The sequence below is a fragment of the Idiotropiscis lumnitzeri genome, chromosome 13 (assembly GCF_059441095.1).
Source record: "Idiotropiscis lumnitzeri isolate Australia: NSW breed Sydney's pygmy pipehorse chromosome 13, RoL_Ilum_1.0, whole genome shotgun sequence".
NCBI lineage: Eukaryota > Metazoa > Chordata > Actinopteri > Syngnathiformes > Syngnathidae > Idiotropiscis > Idiotropiscis lumnitzeri.
In genome coordinates, this window is record NC_142403.1 from 7648069 (window position 1) to 7664358 (window position 16290).

Consider the following 16290-nt stretch of genomic DNA (forward strand, 5'->3'; position numbering starts at 1 on the left):
CACGCACTTTGGTACATTTAAAAGTTAAACCAAACAAAGCTCCAGTGTTTGTTTTAATGTTTGGGGGAGTTCATGTGGAAGTTATGTGCCTTGTGGCTCTTTTAATATTCCTTTAAATGATCAAGATGGAGATATCGGCAGAGCTTCTTGCACAAGCGCGAGGTAATGACGGCATTCCATTATTTTTTGTCGCTTTGTGCATGCTTGGTTGACATACTTGCATACATTCAATCTGCACGGTCTCAAAAAATGGGTTTCACACGGTTGACCAACAAGTATTGTGCGGACATACATGACTAGGCCTTAAAACCATACATTCAAATATTTGTATATCTGACTATGCTTACGTTCGCTGAAAACACTTAATAATGACGCCAACAGGGTATGTGTGGCAATGGCATAACTCGATGAGCGGAAGTACAGCAGCATTTATTTTTCAAATTAAGTGTTTTCAGCGAACATAGGCATAGTCAGAGATCCATCCATTATCTGTACCGCTTCTCCTCACAAGGTTCGCAGACGGTGCTGGAGCCTATCCCAGCAATCTTCGGGCAGTAGGCGGAGTACACCCTGAACTGGTTGCCAGCCAATCGCAGGGCACACATAGACAAACACACACACACTGAGGGATATAGAGTTGATACGTTTCTTGTATTTGTAATTTTTTTCTAGGTGAACTCTCAGCCTACTTTCTGATTTGTTGGAATTGTAGAGGAATAAAATAATTCACTACTACAGATCAAAGCTATCTTAATTCCTTTATGTTATAGTATAATATGTTTCATCCCTAGTGGATGGTCTGTCTACGCTCCCAAGACTGTAAAATGTGATGAGAGACTGGTCTAGATAAGAAGCAAAATCCATCATCTGCCTCCTCTAAAACCTTATGTCATGACACCAGCAGTGTGCAATCACATTTTTAAATGACCAGTTCCCTGAAGTTTGATTAGAGAACAATACAATGATTAGATAAATTTTATGAAACACATTTGTACTCCTCCCTGTTATGTTTTCTTGAATGACTGTTGGAAAGCAAAATGAATTAGGTACGATCACGCAGTTTCTGTTTTGAGCATTAATAGAAAATATTATATAATTGTATTTTTGCAAATTTGGGCGTGGCTGACGGACTTCTACAAAGTAGATCACATTGCCCAAATCATTTTTCAATGTTTTGGGAAAACAAGAAAAAAAAATTTTTTTTACAAAACCCGTGTGAACAAGTAAGCAAAATGAAAAATACGTCATTAATTGCTTACAAAGAATTGATTTAGGATTGTGTCTCTCTTACATCTAAATGCAAACATAACCTAAGAAAAGTTGTTTTACTCCCCAAAATGTAACCACATTAATTAAGTTGTTTCTTCATGTTTAACCATAATTTGTTTTCCTTTCCCACTCTTAAAGGGACGCTTGATTGGGTTGGCTTCTTGTGCTTAGGCCAGTTTTGTACGTGTTTGTATTCAGTTGACGCAGACTGATGTCATCATAAATGCTGACTTAGCATATCTATCTCTGGGCCTCCTCTGTCCTCTTTAGTGTCGGGTGTCAAAGAAAAACAAACTGTGTCCCAAATAAAAAGATGGAATCTTGTTTGCAGAAGGGATGAGGGGCATGGATTAGGACATCAAGCAACAGTTTGCAAAGGCCCTTTGTGTTTTTCTTGGCCCGTACGTCAGCGATTGCCTTACTTGCAGAAGGCACGGTCGACGCCATATTGTCTGAGCCCGCAGGACTTTTTTGCTTTTTTGTCTATTCTGCAAATTTTGCAATCGCTTTAGAAGAAAGAAATGCTGAGTAGTTGCCAAGCATGAGAATATACCAGGAACTAAAGGTCAATCCTTTATTAACTATCTGTAAACAATTTAAACACTAACAAAGTGTTGGTCTAATCTAGAATTGTTTGGAAATGCCATTGGGTTAAACAGTTCCAGGTTTCCAGGGACGTTATGTTCAAAGACGAGATATTTAGTGTTCAAAGAAAAGTTATCAACATTATTCAATTAATTGACAACTAATTGCTTACTGAATTAATCAACTATTTTAATAATTGAGTAATCATTTAGAGCCAATGATTGAATCAAAATTGTCCAAATCTTCTGATTTTGGTAATTATTCTGATTTCGGTTGTCCTTCATGAAAGCGGATTGATTTACTTTTGTGATTAATCAAAATAAGACATTTGCAAACATCAACTTTCACTTTGGAAAACAATGACCGAATTATTAACTGAATCAATGGTGATACCAAATAAAGTCGTGTAAAAATTGTTTTGTAATACACTTTAATGAAAAATAACATTTTATCGGATTATTAATTGAGGACATAATGGATAGGGATTCAAAAAAAATATTCAATAGTAACAGCACTAGTTCAAATGATAAACATTAGTTGTTGTTCCCCCCCAATATACTCTCATTTTGAATTTGATGTCTACAACAAGTTCGCCCCAAAAAAGCTAAAAACGTTTTTCAGACAACTTTTTACATTTACTCCCTGCAGTACACATGACAACAGCTACTGACGTAAACGCGCACCAAAGTAGAGAGATAAACCCAACCGCAGTTGATCTATTGATTGATGAATTTATACGTGGGAATTCTATTTTGAACGTGGGCTTTTTTTTTGTAAAAAGTGTGGGATGGCCTTCAGAATTCACTTCATAATAATAATAATAAAACCATTTTCATAATATGCAAATTCGGACGCAGGTTGCTTGCGTATGTGTCCTGTGACGTAACAGACGTCACGTCCTGTCGCTCGACGCGCACAGCCGGTTCAGGCCAGTTGACTGGGCGCAAAAGTGGAGTGTCTCGCCGAGACGAGCCGAGCTGAGCTGTCAACACAGCACCACTTCTCCACTGGCATTGTGTCCACTCAACATTTTTCTGGCACAGAGGCGCATCTCTTGTTCAACGACGTTCCTCCCAAGATAACAGCTGCTCTTACCACACGATGACTCGAAGGTGATCTTCAGCTTGTCCCGGAGGTTCTGGGTGAGTGTGAGCGAGAGCGCTGTCATTCTTCACACATGTGTGCCACTCGCGATTTGGCGTTTTCTCAACGCTAAAAAGAGCTAGCTGTCGCCAGTCAGAGCTCCTCGTTGAAGGCATGGCAGCGGCATGAGGCTACTGAAGCACTACACGCAGCCTAGAGGCAGCATTTAAGGTCTCGACATGGTACACGGTTTAGTGTGGATGCGGATTTGGGTGGCGGGTCAACGTTCTGACTTCTCTTCGCCAACGTTAGCCAGCTAGCTCGCTAACATCTCGCAGTGTGACCCCCCCACCCTCATGTTAAAAGCCTCTTCTGCTTGTCTGATACTTGTTTGTGGTTTGGTTCTTCTTGCTGTTTGGAACGTCTGCAACGTGACAACTTCACTTGGTTAACCAAAGCAAACTCAGGTTTCCCAGGGTTCACTATCATCCCAAAAAATTAAACATTCATTGTTTACTAATCTTGATCTAACTTCTCTCAGGGAATCAATAGTGTATCTATCTAGCTTATCAAGTAAATTCAGAATTCAAAGTGTTTATTATATTCTTAGGCAAGTAGTGTTATTCACCCAAATCATTTTCAAGTTACGGTCGCAATATTAAAATAGCCAAATGTGCTTGATTTTAAAAGTGTTTTTTTTTCCTTATCTCGGTTGTCCAGCTTCTAGGTTATGCAATGCCACAAAGTTTGAATTATCACACTTGAAGAATCCAAAACAAATGCTAAAAAATGAACTGGGCAATATTTTTTTTTATAACCGTAGAACGTGAAATGACTGTCAGTTATGCTATAATAACACATAGTCAATGCTGTGTGTTGTTGGAATGGCCAATTCAACCTGATTATGACCACTAAGAATTTTGAAAATCGGATGATGGGTTCCTTGAGAAATAACTTAGAGAAAATCTAGTCTAAAAACACCTTCAAATTGTGGATTATTTCTAAACAACTCTCCTTGACTCTTTTGTTTTGTTTGGTACCCTGAGAAGCCTTTCTCTGGTTGGCTGATTAATTTTATTTAAAAAAAAACACAAAGAAACTCGTATGATCCAAAAAGTCAGAGTGATTCTTTAAATTGACATTTCAAAATTACTGTTACGTTTCAAACGACAGGACTTGCGCTCAAAACTCAACCTGAATTGCACAAATTTAACATATTTGTGAGAAGGCCTGTGTGGGCAGGAGGATATGTGCTGTACATGTACTGAAGTAATCTGTTGTTGTTGTTGTTGTTGTTTTTTTTTTGTGCAAATTTATTCGTTATACAGGCGATGATTAGATGTGTTTGAAGTGTTCATGCCATTCTAGTTTGGTTTTGATTTTTTTTTTAAATAAAATTCCATATTGGCTTGTCACATTCCTAATAATAGTAGTGGAGTCATTTCCCCTGTCCAATTAACGTATTACTTTTCTGTCCAACAGAGTGTAAAATACGAACAGATAAATACAAAGCAAAGAACAAAACTGTGTGGAATGACAATAAAAGAAAAGTACTGAACAATAAAACAAATATGAGACAGGCCATGCACAAGTTGACTTTTTACACTGGGTAAAATATTATACAATGTAGTTGTAATGTCATGTAGCAGCTGAACAAATCATGGAATGTCAGGCTGTGCAAGGTCAAAGTGGAGACATGCCATAAGTATAACATCACATGTATAAAGAAGCTATACAGACATTTGGTTTACAAGGCTGGCTTTTTTTCCCCAATACATTGAGTTGTACAAATCATATAATAAAATTAAAAAATATCGTGTGCACTTTTGACTGCGAGGGAGGCGGTAAAAGAATCTGACATTATGCAAAGTGTTTAATTAGCTGTTAAGTTTCAGCGAATGTCAACATTTGAAGGTCAGATCTTCAACTATGCAGTCAAAGGATGTATGTATCATCTTCAGCGACAGGCTTGAGGTCCAGGTAGAGATAAAAAGATAGACAATCAAATGCAAGTAACAACATATAAATATGCAGATACACAAACAGACGCATTGATATATACATGTCGACGTCACGTGTCGATAACGTAATTATGTTAGTTCGCACAACATACCGTCGAGAGTCGTTGATGTATATACATCCACACGTGCATACCTTCAGCTGTAAACAAGTGCGCGCAGCAGAAAAGAGAGGAGAACAGGATAAATGGCGGAGGCGCTGGATCCGAGCGTTCCAGGCGAGGAACAGGAGAGCAGCACCCCGAAGCAGCTAAAAAAGCGGATAAGAAAGTCCAAAGTATGGACATATTTCAACACAGTCCAACGAGTAGGTTGTCTGTAACCTTTGTAAATCAGCGATGAACGAACACCTTAAGCGACGTCCCCTCTGGTGTACTGCTCGAAAACGATAGTGAGCAAAAAGCTAGAGCTAGAAAACAGTTCTGTTTGTATTCACTTGCACAGGTCTTTAGTTTTAACCTCATTTGTTTTTGTTTATTTAAAAGTTATTTATTTTTTAGTTATTTATTCTTGTTAATTCTTTGACGTGGGCTGCTGAACATGTGCTCACACATTGTTTCACTGTAATGCATTGACAGAGAAATACATCATTCATGTTCACACATCATGATGCTTGCTTAAAAGAGATGTGACCGTTCATTCAATTTCCAATTTCTTTTTGATTTACTAAAAAAAGAATTTAAATAAATGTTCAGGTGTTTTTGTGAATTAATAATTGTCAATGCCAAACTAAATTGCTGCATTATTTGAAAAATTTGTTTAAAAATTATTTTTTTAGACTAATCGCGATTAGTCGATAGGCTAATCGGAAGAAAAATATACTCGTTTGGTACAGCCCTAGTCGTATCTACTAAATCTCTTAAAAAGCATACAAGAAGCAGCTGTTTTAATGTATATACATCGAGGGCTGGTGTTGCGTATCACTTAACCTCATCACTTATACACAAATCAATTTTGGGGAAAAAAAGCACTCACACATTGTGGTGTACCAAGCATTAGTGATGGTAGAAACCATCGTCTTTGCGATATATTGTCATATCGCCCAGTGCCAGTGATGACCACTGACAGAGGGAAAAAGGCAAACTGACTTATTTCATTACTTTACTGCAGTCTTTCTCTTTACACCAATAGTGTCAGAAGGCAAAGGCATCTGTCTCTTTGGTTGCCGTAACTTGGTGTTGGTGAAGCTTCGGGTCAAAGTTTTGTGTGGACTTATTCGACTTACTTGCCTTCCCCCCCTCCTTTCATTCTATCAACTAGTTTTCCAAAAAAGACACTAGCAAAGATGACAACAGTGGTCCTAATGTTCGCAACGTTCTTTATTTTGTGTTGGAGTGAAGACGGCCAAGAAGATTTGGCTCGATAATGCTATGATATGGTGCACCAGCAAGCGTTCCAGTTTTCCATATGAAATCTTTGCAAAATTAATTTCCCATCCCTGCTTTATGTGTACAGTGCTGACTATAATATGCACTTTTCAGTAATTAAAATGGGGCAAAGAGCCATGGCAACATTGGATTTTTCTTACCAAGGGAATATAGGATAGATATTTTTTAATGTTTAAACTGCTGCTTCTGGGCGTATATGTTCATCCTATTTCTGCAATTTCACCGCATCTTGTAAAATTCCTGGTGAACTCACATAAACCTATGTAACAGACACGAAAGTGAAGCCCATTTTTTTCACAGCCCACTATCATTAATATGGTCACACTTGTGGTTAGTTATTTCTACTTTTTTTTTTTAACCTGACTGTTGGTAAAGCGTTAGCTTGACCTCACCTGTGTCTGTCTCTACTTTGGCTGTACAGATATAGAAGAGAGAAGCTACTATGAACATAGTGGATAGTAAAATGGCTTAAATAAACAGAGGATGTTCAATGCTCATTTTTCCCTTTACCATTGGAATAAATAAGTCTTTTTGTCATGGCATTTCACTAAGATAGACTGGACTGAATGCATATAGGATTTCTTTTTTTGAATGTTTAGAACTTGTATTCATTTTATACCGTAGAAGGGAAAAACTCAACTCATTCTGCTGTATCGACCTTTGAGTATATGAACCTTGCAAGCTCTCATGTTCTCGTACTCTGGTCTTTCAGTCATCTCAAAAGTCAGGACGTCTTTTGAGTTTTCCGGCTCCCGTTTATGGAACTGCCTGTCGGGGAACCTCGACTATAGAGAGGTTCTCTTAAAACACAAAAACAAAAACAAAAATAAGCTCATGACTCAGGCTGCCACTCAAAAATCGTTTTGGAGTCGATTATCCCATTGATTTAATCGATTTACTCCTCTATTGCCCAATTCCCAAGTTCCCAATTTTTGTTTGATTGTTTCAGGAAAATGTTGGACAATGATAAACACGCTAACAAATAATAATGTTCACCAATATGTTGATATTCCGATCAGGGTTTTATACTGCTGATTCTGATACTGATTAACCATGAGTGAGATCGGCCGATACGATACAGATACTGAGGCTCCCCATACGATCTGTTTATATGTTTACAATGTTATTGTTTCAGTTTTTTTTTTTTAATTCAACAAAAAATAAGTGTCTGCTTATGACCTGAAAATTGAGTTCTCTCATGTGTGCTTCTCTCTCTCTCTCGCTCTCTCTCTCTAATGATTGTCATGAAGGATGTTCTGATCAGGGTTTTAGGTGTTACTTTAGCTGATATTAACTGAATATCACATGATAGGTCCCAATATGCAATGTCAAGCGGGACAACGCTAGGTAAAATGTATTAAAATAAATTAATAATACCTAGTCAACAATAATCGATAATTCTAAAAAAATGTAGAATTGGTGAAAGAGGACATTGTGAAGGCGATAAATGAGATTTCAATTAACTACCGATAGGATGTGGTTGTATCTGTTGTTTGAAGTGTTTTTATAACAACCCGAGTTGTTTAAACTTGCATATTTTTTCAAAATGTATTTTATTGCTCTACATTTCAATACAAATGTTCAAAATACTTAAGCACAGCGCTCATGAGGCGCCATTGGCGCTTGATTTTATCCGTAATTTGTTCGTAATTTCCGCAATTTGTGAGCACAGATGGCACTGCGTCATCGGTTCCATAGATCTGTTCGCGTGTGACTTTCTTGAGCTGTCTGCCTAAGAATTTCACGGCGCGTGTTAGCACCCACTCTTGGTGAAGTTTGAGACTACCAAGTACTGCAGAATTTACTGGGAGCAATACATTGTGTGCTCAGGCCTCATTGGGTCGCGGTCCCAGACCGTTGTTTAAAAAAAATAATCCGGTCCTATCTTGTACCGTCCCAATTCGTGATTAGAGACAAAGTTGACTCCCAATCCAGGAAAAAATGTCACCCTCTCGTGCAGTCTCTGTACTCTCCATGTTGCCAGCATGGAATAACGAATTAATGTAAAATCCTATGTTAAAAAACCCCCAACAATTTTAGTGTTAGTCAAACACTCGCTCGAGTGGCCTACTCATTATGCTGTATTCTTACATCCTGTACATATTCCAGATACCGTATTCCCATTTAGGAAATGAATTAACAAAATGTAACAAGTTTTGTTTTTCTTTGTTAATATGACATGAAATAACTATTTTAACTTTATTTTTTAATGATCTTAAATAGGTCTAAAAGTCTTCCATTTAACTTGAAGAATCCTTTACAAAACCTGCAAAGATGAAGGCATAATTTTCCAAATTGTCAGCTCGAGATGTAACTCAATTTTTGATAGTACCTTAGGCCACTAATTTAATCTTGTAAAATAAGTACTGCTATTACAGGAGCATGTGATTGGATTTAAATGTAAGATCTGTAGGATTACTCCATTTTCCCAGGTTTTACCTTCCAAAATTGCAGGTTGTTTTTCCTCTGCCTGCATCTTGGATTCTTCCATTCACAAATCCCACCCAAGTCAAAATGTTTCATGGATCAGTACTGCCAGGGTACATTAAATGTTAACTGTATTTGATTGACCCACTAAGTGGTTGCCTACCAGTTGGAATCATGTGACAGGCACTTTATTAATCTATTTAGGCATGGAGCGGAAAGAAGAATATTAAATATGTCTGAGGCTCAAGATCAAGATAACATTTTCTTTATTCAAATAGAAGAGCAATAGCTCTGAGCCTGCCTAAACCATGTATCCCTGTTTAGAACACAAAAGAAATCAACTGAGGTCTAAAAACATAAATTAACAAGGTTAGATAAATAAACAAGCTCGACAGTGAGCTGGAATCTGCCGAAACAAGCATTCTCACAGCCCCGTTGATTAAAGATGAATTGTCTTCTATGCTACATCAAAAGATGATTGGCATCTGTCTTGTCATTTCCAGTTACAATGAGTAAGTTGTCATTGACGCAAAACCTTTTTTTAAACCTTTGTCACATACACTTGTGATAAATTGTGGTTGATTGCTAATACCCGCTCTGTCACAATATTGTTAGTTAGGCGATAAATGCTCAAGGGTGACAGGGGATGACTTGTTTAGTCCATCAAGCAGAAGAGGAAGGGTAAGTGGTCATGGATTTTGGGTACAGCCTGTCATGATAAACGACATGATTGGCCCTTGGGGGGAGCAAAGCTTTGCTATAATGGCCCAAGAATAGGAGGGGAAGTGATAAAGAAAGCACATTGAGTGCCCAGCTTGATGATAACAAAATGCATTTTCCTCCAAATGCTTCCATGAATTATGGACTTTGTCATTAGGTCATGGCTCATTGTTCCCCCTTTCCTTTTTGTGTCTCTGCTTAAGAACGGGCCAGAAAGGCAGAGGTCATTATGTATAAAGTATACACAAACTAATGCTCAGCACTTGTTGAAACAATCATTTTGGTACGTAACTGATACTGCGTAACAATTTGAGGTATCATAATGACAAGTCTGTAGAGAACAGAAAAGTGTTACATTTTGCCGAAAAAGTATTAGACTTTTTAATCTGTCCACTGCTGTGAGTCAACCCCCTGACAACAACTTCACTAAACTGGACAATGTCCTTTTCAGACAGTGTGTAGATTGGACATGACCTGCTTCTATTCATTTTAAAGGTCAGAAAGTTTAATGAGATTTTGTTTGCGAGGAAGATTTGAATACACTCAACACACACGCGCACACACACTTTCTCTGCACAAGAAAACGCTGCCAGCTCAGTAACGCGCACACGTCATGGGTTGTCCATGATAGAGTATTGCTATGAATTAAATGTTACGTTAAAAACATTAGAGAACCGATAAACAAACCTGATGACTTAATGGGAACGGTCACGCTGCAGCCGTATTTAGCAGTCGGCACCTCAACTAACATCTGATTTGAAGTAGAGAGTGTTCCTGTTCCCTCTTTTTAACTTTTGCTGAACCATAATTAAATAACCAGCCATGCATCTATAATATACTCTTTTGCGACAGTGTTCCCCACTGTGCCTCCCTTCAGAATTAATAAATAAATAATAATAATATGATGAAATTAAAGGCAAAAATGGGGCCAGAGAGGGGTGATTTTTATTTTCTTTTCCCCTAGAGATAATGTATATCATATTCTACTATCATACAGACAGTTTTAAAATATATGACCTAAAGTTTTTTTTATTATTTTTTTTTCTCTGCAAACGCTACCTTTATAAATGTGTGGCTTTTGGAGCATTTTAAGACGCAAACAAGAGCAAATCATTTGCAATGAGGTGCATTTAATTATTTCCTTTTAATTTAATTTAATTTTAGTTAGGCATGTTTTAGACCCCTTTCTCAGGACCCGCGGTAACTACTAGACAAAAAAAGTCAAATGAAAGATTGCAGAGATTAAAATGTTTGATCATTGCTCACCTCGACAATACTATGTTCTAACCGGACATACTGCAGCGGTTATCATTCCCATAAACTTTTGATAGCCAATCACACCTGGTAATATTTTACAGTCATGTGTAATTCACGGAGAAGAACATCAGCACATTTTTACACAGTAGTCTCTACTGTTCTGTTGATATTCCTTTTTCTTTTCTTTCCAAGGGAAAAAGATTCTGAATGACATTTTAATCCATAATAATATTTCAGATACAGTATAATGGAAGTATATGATTAAGAGAATTAAAACAACTCCAAACTATGTACAGCATCAAACTACATTCAAGACAGATCTATTTCAGATTAAGTTGACCCACTATAGCACGGTCATAACTATATTCATATGTGCACATGTGTATTTATGTGTGACCAATAAAATTCACCGCATTCTCAGATAATTAAAATATTTCTCTGCCTGCCACAATATCTTGCACAAGGGGCTTCTTGTTTCAGCATGCTTTCCAAACCATAAACAAGATATGCTTCAAAGTTTGAGCCAAATTGTTTTCTTTAAGCCAGGGTTTGGCAGCTGCATGTGACAAAGCCCCCCAAAAGTGCCTTCAAATTACAGTAAAACAGTGTCACTTCATTACTTATCAACACATCTTTACGGAATATCACACATCATAATTGGCCATGCCGAATTTGATTTTAAACTGGTTTCTTTTGAAGTTCTGAGCGGTGTTATGATAAGCCATTTCGTCCAAATCAATACGTGACTTAAATGTCAAGGGTTGGGACTGGGTCATGAAAACCTCTAACCCTATGTGGCTCAACACTGTCACATTTTTCCTGCCCACGAAGCCATGTAGTTAGCTACGCCATCCCGTATTTGGTTCGCCAGTGTCTTGGTATGTTATTGCGGACACATAGCAGAGCACAAAAAATGCACACCATATCAGGTAAAATGTATTTTTTTCAGGTTGTAGGTGCAGCTTGATGATTAACTGCACATTGTTGTGGTAGAAATGGTAATTATTAAGTTGAGTTCTTGAGTAATTATTAATAAGTAAGTGGCAATTGAACAGTAGGCGGGGTACACCCTGAACTGGCTGCCAGCCAATCTTTATTTCATATTATTTTTTCCTTCATAAAAAAAAACCTAGCACCATTTAAAACTGCCTTTTGTTTCCCTGGGTTTGTTTTGATATTTGTTTAATTATCATATCATGGAAGAGATTGCGTGCTTGTATTGTGTAACGTATTGATAGCCGTGAGCCATAAATCCGTAGCCTACCGCACTGTGGTGTTGATATCTGAGTATATAATTGACAATTGTCAATTTCCTCATGATGATATCTTAATGTGATGTTTATGTGACCTATTTTTGTTCCTTTAGGGTTCCAGGTTGGTGTGGGAAGAGCAAGCTAACTGCAGGAGACCACCTGGGGCAGTTTGTCCTAGGCTCTCTAGGTAGAGGCAGGAAGGTTGGTACCTTCTTTAGCGTCCCATACCTTTAGCACTCATCTTTTAAACCGACACAAACACTGAGTCTTATAAATTATACTTTAAGCCTTGCTATATTTGATTTCCAAGTTGCTTTAGAGTCACCCGGATTTTTTCCTGCCATTACAAGCCTGTTGAATTTCAAATCATTCAAGTTCTACCTGTTTACTTAACCAGTGAATATGAATGTTTGATTAGAAAGCCTATCCACATATCCAGGTGACAAAGGCTGCTTACAATTAAGATTGTATGCTATGAGTAACCTGTGTCATCGGAGGACAAGTTGCAGCCAATGTACCTAGCGTATGTACAAAAACACCAGCACATAATTTACCTTGACACAGGTTCCAAAGGTGTAAACTTGTAACTTAGTCACAAAACTCTCTCACTTCCTGTTCTTCTTTTTAATGAGAGGTTTGCCTCTTCTGCTGTAGCATTTGTACTTTTGTTTATGAAGTCTTCTGCAAACATTAAATTGTAGGATTGTCACTCCTGGCCTTTTTGCTGCAAACACCAGATTTTATTTATTTATTTATTTATTTTTAGGCAGTCTTTACAGGTCTGCCATCAGTTGCTTTTTTCATTGATCTTCACACATCCAAATCTGAAAGTGAGCGCATTTATTGTTTGAGTACTGTGTTCTATAGTTTGATTTGATCTTTTGTTTTGTAATCGCAATACTTTTTTCCACATGAAAAATGCCTGCTTTCAAACAGATGGTGCTCTCTTTTAAATTGTGTGTAAAAAGATCTAAATACATGATGATAAAAGCTAAAATATGAATCCATCTTTTGATAACAAACCAATACCTTTTAAGGCTATGAAGCAATTAAATTGCCATCATCACTTTATTGGGTTCTGTGATAGGGAGCGAGCAAACTTTGAACTGATAAATGACCTCATGAATTATGCTATCTATAAAGAGTCACAAATTAGACTTGTATAAAAATGATAATCAGATCTAGTACCAAAATCGATCACCTTTTAACTCAAATCCCATCTTCTCATACGTGTAAATCAACGACCTGCACACGTCGGCCATCAGGATGCAACGTTGGAGAAGTACATATTCATCTAGGACCTGGAATCAATGCCACCCAAAATTAATTTAAGAAAATCTCACCCGATACTGTCAGGATTTATTTTTTGTTTGAAACCCTGATATATAATGCCGATGCATCAGTCCCCAAATGATCAAATAATGTGACCCTTTTCTAAATCTCTCTTTGCACACAAACATTAACTGAGATGACCTGGAACTTCATAAAAGACATGAACGGAAAGAATGTGGTAAAAAAAAGGAATCGCTAACCAACAATCAGGCACTAAAGTGACTTATGACAGCGCTATGATCAATCGGCCACCTATCGCAATTGGCGGATTTCCATGAAAAAGTAGCTCGTCTTGTGCAGCCTGCAGCTATCTAGAGGGCAGTCTGTGTGCAGTGTTGTGTCTCGCCACCTTTCCTTAACACCGCACATAACAAAACCAGTAACTGAATCATAATATATGTTGTTGCATTTTCTGCACCGTCACTTTGAAATGTCCTGCTTTTGTATGATCAAAGGATGGAAATTTAGAAATTCCATCAATTATTTGGAAAAATAATTAATTTAATAGATCATCCAGATAATCGTTAATGAGCAGTTCTAAATTCTAAAAATGTGAAGCTAATGCATGTGATCGGAATCATTATCAGGCAATCTCACTCATGGATGATCTGGATCGGAATAGGCAGGGAGCAATAATGCGCATACCATGGCGAAGAGAGCATTACATTAATTCCAGCAACAACTGCGCAATAAATGGACAGCAGGCACACAACACTTCTGCGTTGGGTGTAAGGTGGCATGTTGGCGTCAACGTCTGGTCAGAATTTATGTAAATGCATACTGACACCATGGGAAACGAGTTCAAATTGAAAACAGAGTTAACACCAAAGTGTGGTGTACCACTATCTACTCTTTGATAAGTAAAAATAATGTCATGTTGACTTCAAGGTACTAGCACAGAACTATTGACAATAACTTACCTTACACAACCCTTGCTTATCACACATTTAAAGCCAGAGTTTTTTTTTCACTCAAATGGCGTCTAAGGAGCTTGTAACTTATTGACAGTAGTAACTGTCTTGCAGTCTGACCTTTCAACCAGGAAGGGTAAATGCGTTGCCACGTATAATCCATTGACGTTTTAAAACCATCTTGTCATTTCAAAGCAAGAATCTGAGCGTAGTTGAAGTCGGCACCAGTTTTAGAGAAGGGACAAGAACAGCCGAAATACATAGTTGCTTTATAAAGAAAGGATGCAGCATTATTGCTTTTTGTTTTTACTCCAAAAAGCCTCTGCCCCAACAAAAATGATGTGATTTATTTTTTTGCCAAATTTGGAGTAAAGAAAAGATAATTTTGATGAGCAACTATACTTTCAAATGATCTTTAAGAGGTAGGCATCCCCTCAAGGCAATACAATATTTCTACATCTGCTGTTGGAGATGGGCATAATTAAGCAAATTTAAAAAAAAAGAAATTAAAAAAAAATGGCAGACTAGATCATGATTAACCTAAAAGAAAATGAATTGTTTAATTGTGACTTAAATTGAAATAATGTTTTCCACCTCTTGCACATACTGCTCACTTTGTCCTTGAGAATTTAGGACTCAGCCTTGACGCATAATAATTCAAAACATAAGTGAAATTTGCACTGCAGTAACTAGAGGTACTTTCGGAGCCTCTCTATGCAATTTTTATGTTTATTTTTGCTGTGTTGAATAAACCATAGATATCATTAAATGGCAAAGATGATTTAAGGGAAGGTATTTTCTTTGCTCGTGCTAGAGAGTTGCTATTGTCCAATACTAGGAAGGGTTTGGTCCAAAGCAAAATATTCCGCTGGATGCTGCACCGCCCATCCATGTATAGTTTGGTTGATAAGATCAGCTGTGTGTGGGAGAGGCAACAGTTGCCCTTTACATACATCATGTTAGACCTGGTAGAAAAAGTGCATTTCTTGGTGTGCTTTTAGTTTTTATTTTTACTTTATAGTTTATGGAAAACCTCACTCTGTAAACAGTAACTGACTATATACAGTCCCCTCCAAAGGTACGGGATCACCATGGTCAGTTTCAGATAAAAAAAAATATTACTAATAAGGAGATAAAAGTTGAGAATTGACGCTTTTATTAAACGTTCTATAAATAAATAAATTTCATTCCATAATTGTCATTTGAGGCGTTTTGCGTCTATTGGACATTTATGGACATCAGTCAGCGGTTATATCTTTAAATATTCGTTACTCAGGGACTTCTTGTATTTACATCTGTTAAAAATCAATACCTCTTACCTTGAAATAATATGTGGCATTGAAGACTTGAAATGAATCATGCTATAATGAGTATGTATAACATAAGTGTTTCATGTTCTGAAATTAGAGAGAAATACTAATGAGAAGTATTTGTTATGCTGTTAACTGTAATGTCCACAATTCCAATCTTTATTTGTAATGATTACTCTTGGAAATTATTACTTTGAATGCAGAAGTCATATTTTTGTATGGTGTATGTCTCTGTAGTGACAAAGGAGGGTTCTCTGCATTCAGCTTTGAATCATGGAGAAGGAAGAAGTAAAGGTCCTCAACAAGGGTGAAGATGAAGAGATGGTGAGCATCCTTAATTGCAGTGTGAAGCTCAAATTTGCACATTCTTCTGAGTTTTTGCATCATACCTTCCTTTCTTCTTCAAATTTCAAGGAGTTGCAAGGCTACCGTTTGTGCCGCTGGCGGCTGGCACTGGTGGGTCTTGGGGTACTCTGTACAGGGGGATTCCTACTCCTGCTGCTCTACTGGATGCCAGAGTGGTGCGTCAAGGCCACCTGCATCCCTACCACAGCCTGTGATGCCGAAGTGGTGTTGCTGCGTTCCACGGTTTGTAGTATGTTGAGCTAGCATTGTGAGGCGTTTAAATGAGATGTCATACTTATAAATGTTATGGACCATCCAGTGGGGTTCCATTTGTATTAAACATTGTGCAGGTCTCTAGACACTTGGGCTCGGACTCGCACTCAAAATCTGCG

General features: G+C 37.6%; 1 protein-coding gene across 3 annotated transcripts in view; it reads left to right on the plus strand.

Annotated features, from left to right (window-relative positions):
- The first annotated feature begins 2759 nt into the window (after positions 1–2759).
- The window catches only part of atp13a3 (ATPase 13A3), a 39071-nt gene continuing 25540 nt past the window's right edge, over positions 2760–16290 (plus strand). For all 3 annotated transcript variants that reach the window (XM_088312322.1, XM_088312321.1, XM_088312323.1), the window contains exons 1-4: positions 2760–2996; positions 12114–12201; positions 15791–15877; positions 15968–16141. In XM_088312322.1, coding sequence (XP_088168448.1) covers positions 15827–15877; positions 15968–16141 — 225 coding nt within the window. In that variant the 5' untranslated portion in view covers positions 2760–2996; positions 12114–12201; positions 15791–15826. The remainder of the gene's footprint in view (positions 2997–12113; positions 12202–15790; positions 15878–15967; positions 16142–16290) is intronic.